This window comes from Salmo trutta, chromosome 8 (assembly GCF_901001165.1).
Source record: "Salmo trutta chromosome 8, fSalTru1.1, whole genome shotgun sequence".
Taxonomy (NCBI): Eukaryota; Metazoa; Chordata; class Actinopteri; order Salmoniformes; family Salmonidae; genus Salmo; species Salmo trutta.
In genome coordinates, this window is record NC_042964.1 from 21,267,324 (window position 1) to 21,282,479 (window position 15,156).

Here is a 15,156-nt window from a genome sequence, read left to right on the forward strand (position 1 = left end):
AGCCCTTTCAAAAATAATTAGGACACTGACCCCGGAAGAATGATGTAATGGCGAGTCACTTTCATGGCGTATAGGCACACATATTCACACAAACACACACATACTGGACCAACACTGTCCTTCAAGCGAGATACATTTAAATGCTAAGGGTTTTCATGCCAGATTGACATAATTTACATTGTCATACTAGCCGGATTAATATGAATAAATGATATGTTCCATGGAGACCACAGAATGATCAAGCTATTGAGTAACAGAAGATCAGAGACCATTGACAGCCATTTAGGTATAGTATAGCAACTTTTCATCTTTCATGTTCAACAACACACCAATCACATGTGACAACAGGAAACACAGCAGGTCAAAAGCATGCTTACTGTAAGTCCAGGAAGGTCTTTCCACATCACTATAAATGGAAAGATAGCATCTCTTGGTGGGCTCAAATCACCAACCTTTAAACTACCGGCGAAAGGCGCTAACCAATTGCGCCACAGAGACTTGTGATTATATTGACCCTCAGCAGGCCAAAGTCTCATGGAAGATCACTACAAGTCAGGAAGTTTCACATCGCTACAATCTGAAAAATGTCATCCATGGGTGGTGTCGAAGCACCAATCTTTAGATAGATTGTCAAACACGCAAACTGATTGCACTCGAGAGGCTTGTGTTGGTATTGACCCTCAGCAGGACAAAGTAACAGGGAATCTCATTACAGGTCCAGGATGTCACATCCGCATCATGGAGCACAACAAACTGAAAACTCTCATCACTGGGTGGGCTAGAACCACCAACCTTTAGATTAACAGTCTAACGTGCTAACCAATTGCGCCACAGAGACTTATTATGTGTCTGACCCTGAGACGTGATCGCTGACCATCCGTGATCTCATCCAACTGAACATGGAGTTTACGAAACAACAACACTTTGTTCCAATGGTTGTGTCAACGTGCATCGAAAGTGCCGCAACATTTTCAAGGAAGTAGCCCTGTAGTTTTCTAACGTTTATTAGCTTTTTTAATGGCCTTAAAAGGGCAAAAATGTAGCACAATGTTCGTCAGCGCAACATTATATAAAAAGGCATCTGGCAGGAGTAAATTCAGCCACAATCACAAATATAATTTGATAAATATACATCTTAAACAACTGCGTTTTCACGAATGTAATATATGATCGCTAAGCCCATTCAAAATAATTAGGGGACTGACCCCGGAAGAATGGTGTAATGGCGAGTCACTTTCATGGCGTATAGGCACACATATTTACAAAAACACACACATACTGGACCAACATTGTCCTTCAAGCGAGATACATTTAAATGCTAAGGGTTTTCATGCCAGATTGACATAATTTACATTGTCATACTAGCCGGATTAATATGAATAAATGCTATGTTCCATGGAGACCACAGAATGATCAAGCTATTGAGTAACAGAAGATCAGAGACCATTGACAGCCATTTAGGTATAGTATAGCAGCAGGTATAGGAACTTGTCATCTTTCATGTTCAACAACACACCAATCACATGTGACAACAGTCAACACAGCAGGTCAAAAGCAAGCTTTCTGTTAGGCCAGATGCCGAGTCGTTGCCATACAGGCGGTGATGCAACCAGTCAGGATGCTCTCGGTGATGCAGCTGTAGAACCTTTTAAGGATTTGGGGACCCATGCCAAATCTTTTCAGTCTCCTGAGGAGGAAATGGTTTTGTCATGACCTCTTCACGACTGTCTTAGTGTGTTTGGACCATGATAGTTCGTTGGTGATGTGGACACCAAGGAACTTGAAACTCTCAACCCGCTCCACTACAGCCCTGTCGATGTGAATGGGGTCCTGTTCATCCCACCTTTTTCTGTAGTCCATGATCAGCTCCTTTGTTTTGCTCACATCGAGAGAGAGGTTGTTGTTCTGGCACCACACTGCCAGTTCTGAACTCCTACCTATAGGTTGTCTCATCATTGATGGTGATCAGCTCTACCACAGTTGTGTTGTCAGCAAACTTAATGATGGTGTGGGAGTCGTGTTTGGCCACGCAGTTGTGGCCAAACAAGAAGTGCTTAAGTTGATTAACAAAAACTACACAAATCAACTAAACTACATGACCAATTGCTAGAAAAACAGCAAGCAATAAATAATAATAACAACAGCGATTACTTACAGTACTAAAAAGATACCCACCCTACATGATGACAAGACTACTGAGACTCTCACATACAGTGAGCTCCAAAAGTATTGGGACAGTGGCCCATTTTTATTAATTTTTGGCTCTGCACTCCAGCACTTTGGATTTGAAATGATGCAATGCTACCATGATCACGGATAGCCCTGAATGAATCGTGAATAACAATGAGTGAGCGTTAGATGCACAAATATCATTAACCCAAGACATGCTAACCTTACAATAACAGGGGGAGGTTAGCTTTTTTGTGGGGTATGATATTGATGCCTCTAACTTTCTCACTCATCATACAGTGAGGGAAAAAAGTATTTGATCCCCTGCTGATTTTGTACATTTGCCCACTGACAAAGAAATGATCAGTCTGTAATTTTAATGGTAGGTTTATTTGAACAGTGAGAGACAGAATAACAACAAAAAAATCCAGAAAAACGCATGTCAGAAATGTTATAAATTGATTTGCATTTTAATGAGGGAAATAAGTATTTGACCCCTCTGCAAAACATGATTTAGTACTTGGTGGCAAAACCCTTGTTGGCAATCACAGAGGTCAAACATTTCTTGTAGTTGGCCACCAGGTTTGCACACATCTCAGGAGGGATTTTGTCCCACTCCTCTTTGCAGATCTTCTCCAAGTCATTAAGGTTTCGTGGCTGACGTTTGGCAACTCGAACCTTCAGCTCCCTCCACAGATTTTCTATGGGATTAAGGTCTGGAGACTGGCTAGGCCACTCCAGGACCTTAATGTACTTCTTCTTGAGCCACTCCTTTGTTGCCTTGGCCGTGTGTTTTGGGTCATTGTCATGCTGGAATACCCATCAACGAGCCATTTTCAATGCCCTGGCTGAGGGAAGGAGGTTCTCACCCAAGATTTGACGGTACATGGCCCTGTCCATCGTCCCTTTGATGCGGTGAAGTTGTCCTGTCCCCTTAGCAGAAAAACACCCCCAAAGCATAATGTTTCCACCTCCATGTTTGACGGTGGAGATGGTGTTCTTAGGGTCATAGGCAGCATTCCTCTTCCTCCAAACACAGCGAGTTGAGTTGATGCCAAAGAGCTCCATTTTGGTCTCATCTGACCACAACACTTTCACCCAGTTGTCCTCTGAATCATTCAGATGTTCATTGGCAAACTTCAGACGGGCATGTATATGTGCTTTCTTGAGCAGGGGGACCTTGCGAGCGCTGCAGGATTTCAGTCCTTCACGGCGTAGTGTGTTACCAATTGTTTTCTTGGTGACTATAGTCCCAGCTGCCTTGAGATCATTGACAAGATCCTCCCGTGTAGTTCTGGGCTGATTACTCACTGTTCTCATGATCATTGCAACTCTGTGAGGTGAGATCTTGCATGGAGCCCCAGGCCGAGGGAGATTGACAGTTATTTTGTGTTTCTTCCATTTGCGAATAATCGCACCAACTGTTGTCACCTTCTCACCAAGCTGCTTGGCGATGGTCTTGTAGCCCATTCCAGCCTTGTGGTCTACAATCTTGTCCCTGACATCCTTGGAGAGCTCTTTGGTCTTGGCCATGCTGGAGAGTTTGAAATCTGATTGATTGATTGCTTCTGTGGACAGGTGTCTTTTATACAGGTAACAAACTGAGATTAGGAGCACTCCCTTTAAGAGTGTGCTCATAATCTCAGCTCGTTACCTGTATAAAAGACACCTGGGAGCCAGAAATCTTTCTGATTGAGAGGGGGTCAAATACTTATTTCCCTCATTAAAATGCAAATCAATTTATAACATTTTTGACATGCGTTTTTCTGGATTTTTTGTTGTTATTCTGTCTCTCACTGTTTAAATAAACATACCATTAAAATTATAGACTTTGTCAGTGGGCAAACGAACAAAATCAGCAGGGGATCAAATACTTTTTTCCCCTCACTGTAATTCACAATTCATTCAGGATTATCCGTAATGATGGTAGCATCCACATTAATATATTAACGAAACACGGCTTGTAACAAAAATATAAAAAATTAGCAGTAAGCTTTAGTTGTCTTTTTGCACTGAGTCAATTCCTCACGCTGCTGTTTCCAACGTCTTATCATCGACTCATTATGACCAAGCTCCCGTGCAGCAGCTCTATTTCCTTATCCAACAGCCAGATCAATTGCCTTCAACTTGAAAGCTGCATCATATGCATTTCTCCGTGTCTTTGCCATGATGAGGGTGACAAAATGACTACCGTAATCAGAATGATGGGAAGTTTAAGAGCGCTCGATTTAATCTAAACAGTAAACAAAAAAATTGTTTGACCATAACCCGTTTGGCAATTTCATTGGTCTAATGAAAGCTTCATGCCGCCAAAAAACTGAGTACGTCACAGAATATGTTTTTTTGGAGAAAAAATAAATAAATAAAATAAAAATCCATATATTAGCCGCGTCATTGTTTAAGCCGCGAGGCTCAAAGCTGGGAAAAAAGTTGCGGCTTATAGTCCGGAATTTACGGTACTTTAAATACATAACTGAATTTGTCCCAGTACTTTTGGTCCCCTAAAATGGGTGGAAAATGTACAAAAAGTACTGTAGTTTCTAAACAGTTCACCCGATATCATTTCAAATCAAAGATGCTGGAGTACATAGCCAAAACAACAACACAAATGGTCAGTGTCCCAATACTTTTGTTGCTCACTGTAATTTGTCATTTAGCATAAACACTCAAGGAATAAAATATGATATAAAACAGAGTTTATTTATAGAAGAAATACAGTTACAGTGCACATTAGCATAGCATTTCAACCAGACACTCTGGCTTTCCAACAGGCTGATCAGATTACAGATACGTTGGTTCAAAAAAAATTCTAAATGCCTGTGCTGTTGCAACGTTACATTGCTACGGTGACAAACTCTTCTGCAGGGTGATGCCAAGCATCAAGTTCGTTTGCAACCAATCATCTAACAATAACCCATGTAATGAAATACATCGGTGACATTTGTGAAATATGCCCCTGGTGGTGCAGTTCTAGCCACATTGCAGCATTTTTTTGTTTGACCTGTTTTGTATCAGCCCAACTGTAGCCCATATGATACAATAAAGACAAAGAATGGTCTTTTCATTTGCTTTTTTATTTCACCTTTATTTAACCAGGTAAGCTAGTTGAGAACAAGTTCTCATTTACAACTGCGACCTGGCCAAGATAAAGCGACACAAACACAGAGTTACACATGGGATAAACAAGCGTACAGTCAATAACACAATATAAAAAAAGTACGTCTTTATACAGTGTGTGCAAATGGCGTGAGGAGTTAAGGCAATAAATAGGCCATAGTAGCGGAGTAATTTCAATTTAGCAAATTAACACTGGAGTGATAGATGAGCAGATGATGATGGGCAAGTAGAAATACTGGTGTGCAAAAAAGCAGAAAAGTAAATAAAAACAATTTGAGGATGAGGTAGGTAGTTGGTTGGGCTATTTACAGATGGGCTATGTACAGCTGCAGCGATCGGTTATCTGCTCAGATAGCTGATGTTTAAAGTTAGTGAAGGAAATATAAGTCTCCAGCTTCAGCGATTTTTGCAATCGTTCCAGTCATTGGCAGCAGAGAACTGGAAGGAAAGGCGGCCAAAGTATGTGTTGGCTTTGGGGGTGACCAGTGAGCTGAGATAAGGCGGAGCTTTACGTAGCAGAGACTTATAGATGACATGGAGCCAGTGAGTCTGGCGACGAATATGTAGCGAGGGCCAGCCGACTACAGCATACAGGTCGCTGTGGTGGGTGGTATAAGGGGCTTTGGTGACAAAACGGATGGCACTGTGATAGACTGCATCCACTTTGCTGAGTAGAGTGTTGGAAGCTATTTTGTAAAATGACATCGCCGAAGTGGAGGATCGGTAGGATAGTCAGTTTTACGAGGGTATGTTTGGTGGCGTGAGTGAACGGGGCTTTGTTGCGAATCGGAAGCCGATTCTAGATTTAATTTTGGAGATGTTTAATATGAGTCTGGAAGGAGCGTTTACAGTCTCGCCAGACTGTAGTTTGTAGTTGTCCACATATTCTAAGTCAGAACCGTCCAGAGTAGTGATGCTAGTCGGGCGGGCGGGTGCGGCAGCAAACGGTTGAAAAGCATGCATTTGGTTTTACTAGCGTTTAAGAGCAGTTGGAGGCCACGGAAGGAGTGTTGTATGGCATTGAAGCTCGTTTGGAGGTTAGTTAACACAGTGTCCACCAGATGTATACAGAATGGTGTCGTCTGCGTAGAGGTGGATCAGGGAATCACCCGTAGCAAGAGTGACACCGTTGATATATATAGAGAAAAGAGTCGACCTGAGAATTGAACCCTGTGGCACCCCCATAGAGACTGCCAGAGGTCCGGACAACCGGCCCTCCGATTTGACACACTGAACTCGGTCTGAGAAGTAGTTGGTGAACCAGTCGAGGCAGTCATTTGAGAAACCAAGACTGTTGAGTCTGCCAATAAGAATGTGGTGGTTGACAGAGTCGAAAGCCTTGGCCAGGTCGATGAAGATGGCTGCACAGTACTGTCTTTTATCGATGGCGGTTATGATATTGTTTAGTACCTTGAGCGTGGCTGAGGTGCACCCGTGACCAGATCGGAAACCGGATTGCACAGCGGAGAAGGTATGGTGGCATTCGAAATGGTCAGTGATCTATTTCTTAACTTGGCTTTCGAAGACTTTAGAAAGGCAGGGCAGGATGGATATAGGTCTATAACAGTTTGGGTCTAGAGTGTCACCCCCTTTGAAGAGGTGCTTGTTGAAGATAAAGGCAATGCAGAAATACTTTCACAACTGAACGAATTGTGCACAGTAGTTTTTGTCCCACCTCCCTCTCCCTCCCCTCCCTCACACACTGACAAACACCAGGCGTGCAGAGTACGCCAGGTCGGTCAGGTAGAGCAGGAAGTTGAGAGCGGTGAGAACCGCAACCATCAACAGTGTTGGCTGCTGCCGGGTTTCGTTGTGGCTGTAACTCTTGTCGAACTGGAACACGGGCCAGATGATGGTGGCAGTCAGGTACATGGCAACAGCCAGCAGGCCATAGGCTGACAGGAATCGTGTGAAGTGGAACGGGAGAAAGTCGGTACACTCCCCGACACACAGCACCACCACGGCCGCCGACAGGATGAAACAGACACAGTAGACCGCCATGCACCACTTGAGCGCTGCGTGATGATCGTACGACACCGGGTCGCTGACCAGCATGAAGATGATGCAGGCCACGAAGGTCTGGCACACCTTGAGCAGGCCTGGAGCCGTGGCCATGTAGCCCGCCACCTCGCCCGGCCTCGCCCGCGTCAGGGTCACCTCCCACAGGTAGGCCACAGTGGCCAGGCAGGAGAAGACGGTGGAGGCGATGCGTCTGTCCCGGGCCTCCCCGTGGTTCTGCTGGCCCTTGAGGAAGTAGACAGGGAAGATGACAGAGGCGGAGAAGCAGAGCAGAGTGGCGTAGCAGGCCATGGTGATGGGGAAGTTTTTCCAGGAGACAGGGGCTCGGGTCTGGAGGCCAAAGTGCTCCACCAGCAGTACCAGCAGGGTCGCGGAGAAGCTGAAGGCCCAGCAGAACACACACCAGTCTGCTAACCCGTGGGAGAGAGAGGCCTCATGAGCCACCACACTGAAGGCCACGCAGGAGAACAACTGGGCAGCCACACGCACCCACAGCAGCTGGGAGGTGGGCAGCACAATCAATGGCATGGTGGGAGGTGTTATACTGTCAAGTTATACAGGGGAGTGGGGAATATGTACTGTAATATAGCTGGAACACCGTAATAGTTATTGTTCTGAGCCCTTCCTCAGATACAATTAAAAGACTCTGAACTTGTCCTGTTCTCATCCAGGGTTCTGCAAGGAGATAAAGAAACAAAGCAAGATTTAGGGGCCAGGCAAATCACAGAACATCCCAATTTAGAAATAAATAAAATGAAACCATTGTGAAATTGTGAAACTGAAACCATTAACATGACTGTTCTACATATATGAGAGCAGTTCTTGAAAATGGTTCCCAGTCACTTTTCCTCTGCATGTCCCTCCCTCCCCAGAGAGATGCCTGATTACATGCTCTCCCAGTTTAAGTACACACATTACATCAACATGGCTTGACTCGCAGTTCTAAGTTTAAATGCATGAGAGAATTGTATTCACTATGACAATACGTGCTGTCAAATTGAGAGAAATGCGTTTTTTGTACGTATAGGAAATTTCAGGGACCTTTTATTTCAGATCATGAAACATGGAAACAACACTTTACATGTAGTGATTAGATTTTTATTCAGTATCATTTAAAGATCAATATTAAGTATTGGATCTTTAAAAGACAACTTTTTCATGACCCTGCAGTTTACCTATACAATGTCTGATGGTGAAGTAAACAAAATATATAAATGAGCTCTCCACAATGAATTTCAATAGAGAACTAATAAAAATAGACAAGCTCCTGCAACCATGGAAAAGTAAATACCTGTCTATTTATGGAAAAAATTACACTGATTAACTCCTTAGTCCTATCTTAGTTTACTTCACTTACTTATGGCCTTGCCTACCCCAGATGATTTGCTTTTCTAATCATATGAGCAAAAAATATTTTGCTTTATCTGGGATGCTAAACCAGACAAGATAAAGCGTGCCCATCTATATAATGAATATGAACTGGGTGGGCTGAGATTAAATATAAAAGCACTAATCCTCTAAAAGCTTCACTTATACAAAAGTTTTACTTGACCCCAAAATGGTCAAGTAAAAGGTAGATTACTAAGAAAAACTCATCCCTTGTTTAAAAATTGCCTTTGTGCAGATAGCCACGTCTCATTTTCGATTAATTGAAAATTAAACCTTGTTCAAAGTATCTCTTGTTCAAACAAGAATTGCAGAGCCTGGCAGGTTGGGAGCTTGGGCCGATAGGTTTCTGGTTCGGGTTCCCGATTTAACTTGGTGGGAGATCTGTCGACATGCCCTTTGGCGAGGTGCTTGACCCTGGTTGCTCCTGTGGGTCGCTCTGGATGGGAGTGTCTGCTTGATGACTGAATGTAACGTAAATGTTGAGCGGCTTCACCGCAGGTAGATTGTATGGTTTTAATATATATATATTTTTTAAATACAAAAAAAGAAAGAGTTTCTATTAAGTCCCTCCCTGTTTTGTTTGCGTCCGTTTAAGAAACGTATCACATCAGAATCGGAGGAATGAATACACCCCTAACCAGTGCAAAACCTTTCGGTATGGTGTAAAATGTTTTTGCTACGGTTTGCACAAATTAATTTTGTTCAACCCAGCTCTTTATGGTTGTTAGGCCTACTAATTGATTACCATATCCCCCCCCCCCTCCTGGTTACATGTTATACTCCTCCAGTAGGTTACACTTATCAGTAACACTTAATTTGGATAGTCCATCTGTAGATGCTTTACAGACTATATATAGTCTATCAGAAAGATTTCAACTTACTATCTGCTAACCCTAACCCTTATCAACAGATATTGTTGATAGTACAGTATGACCATCTGTAAAGCATCTACAGATGGATTATCCGGACTATCCAAATAAAATGTGACCCACTTCTCCTCACGCTAAGAAAGATATAGCAGTCAGAGAGAAAAAGCTATTCTAGCTGTGACTTGTACTTGGCTAGGGAGTAGGCACACAGTAATGAGGAAATAAAAAGCCAGTGAATTCAGACTGAATTGAGAAGGCACTTCCTCCTTGACATCGTCGCTCTCTATTGGCATTGGTGTTCACTGTCAGTCACACAGCATCATCGTCATCCCTTTCCATTGGGCCAAAGCTAAGATCCTAAGACTTCGAGACGTGATCTGCATCCCAAATGGCACCCTATTCCCTACACAGTGCACTACTTTTGACCAGAGCCCTATGGACGCGGCCTTTGACTCATATTTAATATGCTCATGAACTGAATGCAAGGTACACTGATACTTCAGTCATCCTCATCATATGCTTGTCAGTAACACATTGACTTCCTCTTCAGTGTGTCAAGCTCTAAACCTGGCTTCTTTAAGGCTTTGTTACTTTAAGTAGTTCTTTACTGAGTCTATTAGCCAGAGGAGAGCTTTAAAGAGCCTCCCTTTCTCTCTGGCCGAGGAAGAAAAACAGGAAGCTGAACTAATGTCTCCATCTCACATCTACAGGGGCCCAGATACTACTAACCTACTGTACCGTAGACCTAGACCACATGGAAATGACAAGTTTGTGATATAAAACTGAGTTAAACAAACCTTGGGCTTGTTTACTGGACCCAGATTAGACCAAGGCTGCTCCTAGACGAGTCCAGGACTAGGATGAATCTGTGTCTGGGAAACTGGCCCACATTGGCAATACCATATTCCATTTCTCTTTTAGATGGGGGCCTAGTTACTCATATCTAGAGGCTGGGGAACAAATCTAAACTGAGGTGAAACGGGGGTTAGGAGGATGTGATGGGTGCAGTTATGGTACGTGCCCAAGTCTCCCTCTCTCTCTCTGTTGAAAAGGAAGTATTGCAATATTCTTAGCAGGAGAGTGCTGGTTTTATTGTTTATTTTAATGCCAGTGAGAAATTCCCTATGAATGTTTTATTTAGGATGTTCAAACTGAAACACATGGGGAGAAAAGTTCATCAAAGCATGACCAGACTTGTTGATGGTATTTCCAACACACACGGATCATCAATGATGAGTGAGTGAGTGCACAAGCGTAAGGGCTGTTGCCGACGCGACGCACTGCACCTAAGTAGATTAATGCTATGGTATCTGAGGCATTCTCATTGGACTAAAAATAGAAAGTAACGGTATTTTCTGTACCTTCTTTCTCGTCTAGACTTCACTGGAATAGAAATAGCATTTTAAAGAAGAACGGTTATTCTTACCTCTGATCTCGCATGGTCTTCTTCCTTCCTGTTACCGTTTTGGAGCCGAGGCGCGCACTTTTACACTCGCGACCAATTCGTCTACATTTAACTGCCAAAATAATGGAAACACTTGAGTAAATTAGGGATACAACCAGTGGTGGAAAATGTACCCAATTGTCATACTTGAGTAAAAGTAAACATACCTTAATAGAAAATGACTCAAGTAAAGTCACTCAGTAAAATCCAACTGGAGTAAAACTAAAAAAAGTATTTGGTTTTAAATATACTTAAGTACCAAAAGTAAATGTAATTGCTAAAATATACTTAAGTATCAAAAGTAAAAGTATAAATCATTTCAAATTCCTTATATTAAGCAAACCAGATGGCACGATTTTCTTGTTTTTAAAATTTACGGATAGGCAGGGGCACACCAACATAATTTACAAACAACGCATGTGTTTAATGAGTCCGCCAGATCAGATGCAGTAGGGATGATGTGTGAATTATACAATTTTCCTGTCCTGCCAAGCATTCAAAATGTAATGAGTACTTTTGGGTGTCAGGGAAAATGTATGGAGTAAAAAGTACATTATTTTCTTCAGGAATGTAGTGAGGTAAAAGTAAAAGTCATCAAAAAAATAAATAGTAAAGTCGGGTACAGACACCACAAAAAACTACTTAAGTAGAACTTTAAAGTATTTTTACTGAAGTACTTTACACCACTGGATACAATGCAGTGCTTTCTACACAAGTGTGTGGTTCCTCATTTAAATAAGAATTGTATATCCCATTATGCTTAGGGTCATGTATAGAATGCTGGGCAGGTCATTATTTTGACTACCATGGCTATGCCCCCATGGGAAGATAATGCCTCCATCCACAGGACACGAGTTGTCACTGAATGGTTTGATATGCATGAAAATTATGTAAACCATATGCCATGGCTGTGTCCGGCACCAGATCTCAACCCAATTGAACACTTATGGGAGATTCTGGAGTGGTGATTGAGACAGCATTTTCCACCACCATCAACAAAACACCAAATTATAGAATTTCACATGGGAGAATGGTGTCGCATCCTTGCAATAGAGTTCCAGACACTTGTAGAATATATGCTAAGGTGCATTGAAGCTGTTCTGGCTCGTGGTGGCCCAATGCCTCATTGTGACACTTTATGTGGATGTTTCCTTTATGTTGGCAGTTACCTTTAGCTCAGCGAAGAACTGGGCGTGTTCGATTATGCTGAACCGTGGGGCAACGGTCTATGGCCAGCGCCCTTCTCAAATCGAACAGTCAGCATGATGCATCGTCCAGGAAGATACATCTCTTTCCCATAATATATATATATATACACACACACACACACACACACACACGTATATATTTGAATTTTCAAACTAGTTTTTATTGGGAAGGCAAATAATGCGTTTTTATCAAACACAATCACTCTTGCATGTGAAAACACAGAAAATCATACTCATTCTCCACGTGCTTAATTATGTCACTTCTGTTTTGAGCCGACTTCATCATGGGCTTTAAACGGGGCACCTGGCTCACGCCCGGGTGGCAGCCCGGTTCCTAAACGAAGGCAATCAACATTCACTGTGTGCAAAACACGCCCATCCAGGCGCCCGGGACAGATTAATCGAATCCCCTCACTTTCTCACAAACTCCACACCAATTTGGTCATATGTCTCATTTATAGTAGGTCATGTCTGGAACTGGAATTGGGGGCTTAACCAGGGGCGCGTTCAGCAGGACAACGTTTTGGAACTGTTTGAAATAATGTTAGGCTACCTATAACAAACATGCTTCTTGGTAATGGAGGACAAGGAATCATGTTGGCTCTACTGATGGCATTTCCTATCTGCAACGTTCGACAACGTTTGGCTAATGAACTTGGCCCAGATGTGTGTGGATAAGTGGTGGGAGCTATTTGAGGGTATGGGGAGGCATCGTCTGCTGAAACAGTTTCCATCAGGTCCAGAGTTTCAGCAATAGTTTTAACAATAGTATCCAGCTACATCCTGTTGCTAAAATTAGTCTGTCACTAAAGCCAATACTATCGCCATCTACTGGCTGTGGTTAATCCCTACCACCGACATGTGAACTTCTTTTCTTTCCTAGATTTCTCATTTCCTAGCTGCCTTTCCTTCCCGCTCTACTGGCCGTGGTTAATCCCTACCACATTCATGTGAACTCCTCCTTTTCTTTCCTATATTCCTTTCCTTGCTCCCTTTCCTTTCCTCCTTGCCTAGCTCCATTTATTTTCCTACTTTCCTCGCCCCCGCCCCCCTTTCTTCATTATTATTGTTTATTAAGATAGCCTATATTAAATACAACACCAGCATGATTTTGTTTAATTTGAAGGATTTAGGGAAATGTTGTTGTTTTGAAGCTAATTTCATGCCATTCTATGTAGTTTACAAGTCTCATGACATCTTAGGTAGGTTATTTAATGATGATGATAATAATAAGGAAAATAAAGTCTTGACCCAATATCCCTCCCAAAAAATGTTGATGCATGCCAGCAAAGCCACAACACTAAACAATACATTAATTGCACTATAACGGTGACAAACGGTGCCCACAAACTGTTGGGACAGCTTTATGTAGGCCCTAACAGCAGAGCTTTCTTTTCAGCACCATGGAGTGAATCCTTACCACCGCTACACCTGGCTATCAGCGGAGCCTTGTCTGGCAGTGAAACAGATCATTCAGCCTCATTTACTCCCTTTTTAAAAAGCATAGCTGAAATGGCTGACTTCGTTAAACAAATGTGGTTTCTACTGACAATTGAGATGGACAAACTGTGGCAGAAGGGAACGATGAGCGAATAAGAGGCAATCTGTAATTTCAATTAAGACAATGAGCGAGCAAAGACGGACATAGTCACTATAACTATTTACTCAGCACTTTTGAAATGTACAGTGACAAAATTCAGAACATGGGCCATTCTTACAGTATTCTACCTGTACACCAAGTCAGAACCGTAGGATAAATAAAGGGATCAGATAAGCAGACAATGAAATGTCTCTAAAACAGGCTATAGGCTTCATGTGCACCACCAAGTCAGAACAATAGGCTAAGTTATGAGGGGGAAAGGGACCAAATTATTAGGGTGAGGCACATGGGCTACTAACAGCTTTCTACACAACATACACTTAGTATTACTTTCTTAGCTACAGTATACATATCTCCCTGGTATATTAAATAATTTATGCAGCAGCATACAATACATTTTTGGACTCACCTTGTTGTGCTGAGCTCACTTGAACAGGAAGGTGGCGCAGCGGTCCTTCTTGTGGGCACATTTTGTCAAACTTTGTCATGTTTTACTGGATTTATGGTGCTGTCAAAACAAGTGGAAACTCTGAAAAAAAACAAGGTCGAATCATGACGTCAGTGATCTTCAGGTCGGTGCTCTAGAAAGAGGCCCGAGTTCCCAACTTGGAATTCCGAGTTGGATGACCGTTCAAAACGTATTTTCCCAGTCGGTGCTAATATTTTTTCAGAGTTTCCAGTTGTCTTGAACTGACTGAAGTCTGAGATTTCCCAGTTCCGAGTTTCCAGTTGTTTTGAATGCGGCAGAAGTCATGCTGGATTGACAGCATGGCCAATGTATTCAACCTTTTCTGGCCCATGGTGTTGTATGTGAATGTTTATCCTTTTAAGCCTGGAAAAGAGACCCTTAAACCCAGACTTGGATCACACACCCTCTCCACTGAATAGCAGGCTAGTGATTGCTTTGCAATGCTTGCAGTTAGCCACTGATTCCTTCCAAATCCTTCATTGTTGAATTGGCGTTTTACAATTTGTTGCCTAATGTTAATGTCCAATGGCAGATGAGCGCTGATATGTTTTATCTATACTTTCTCTTCATATGACAAGGTTTGAAATGGATTTGTCAGTAGATTGTTGACTTGATTCATGATGATGACTGCTTGTCTAGCTTGCTACCTAAGATTTTGAAAGGATGATGACATGATCAGTCCACTCAAAGTTACGGTAGATACAGTGCCTTCGGAAAGTATTCAGACCCCTTGACTTTTTCAAAATTTTCTTAGGTTACAGCCTTATTCTAAATAGTTTTTTCCCCCATCATTTGAATGCTTAGCAGAACAGAAAATGGTCCAATTCACACACTTATCAAGAGAACATCCCTGGTCATCCCTGCTTCCTCCG

The 15,156-nt window shown here is 42.4% G+C and overlaps 1 protein-coding gene, 1 long non-coding RNA gene and 1 other non-coding gene across 3 annotated transcripts; 1 reads left to right on the forward strand and 2 right to left on the reverse strand.

Annotated features, from left to right (window-relative positions):
• Positions 1–145: 145 nt before the first annotated feature.
• LOC115198456 (uncharacterized) lies at positions 146–1,535 on the forward strand. The gene is made up of 2 exons (XR_003879232.1): positions 146–286; positions 1,462–1,535. It is a non-coding gene; the product is annotated as an uncharacterized LOC115198456 (long non-coding RNA).
• Positions 765–838, reverse strand: trnan-guu (transfer RNA asparagine (anticodon GUU)). The gene has a single exon. It is a non-coding gene; the product is annotated as a tRNA-Asn (tRNA).
• Positions 1,536–6,541: 5,006 nt separating the features above from the next.
• On the reverse strand, positions 6,542–11,040 carry LOC115198457 (myeloid-associated differentiation marker homolog). The gene is made up of 2 exons (XM_029760406.1): positions 10,990–11,040; positions 6,542–7,980 (listed from the first exon to the last, which is right to left on the reverse strand). The coding sequence occupies exon 2, from the start codon at positions 7,831–7,833 to the stop codon at positions 6,982–6,984; it is 852 nt and encodes a 283-aa protein (XP_029616266.1). The 5' UTR covers positions 7,834–7,980; positions 10,990–11,040; the 3' UTR covers positions 6,542–6,981.
• Positions 11,041–15,156: the final 4,116 nt, after the last annotated feature.

What these genes read in the sequence shown, in the direction of transcription:
- LOC115198457 (XM_029760406.1), bottom strand. Translation starts at nt 7,833, where the DNA reads ATGCCATTGATTGTGCTGCCCACCTCCCAGCTGCTGTGGGTGCGTGTG.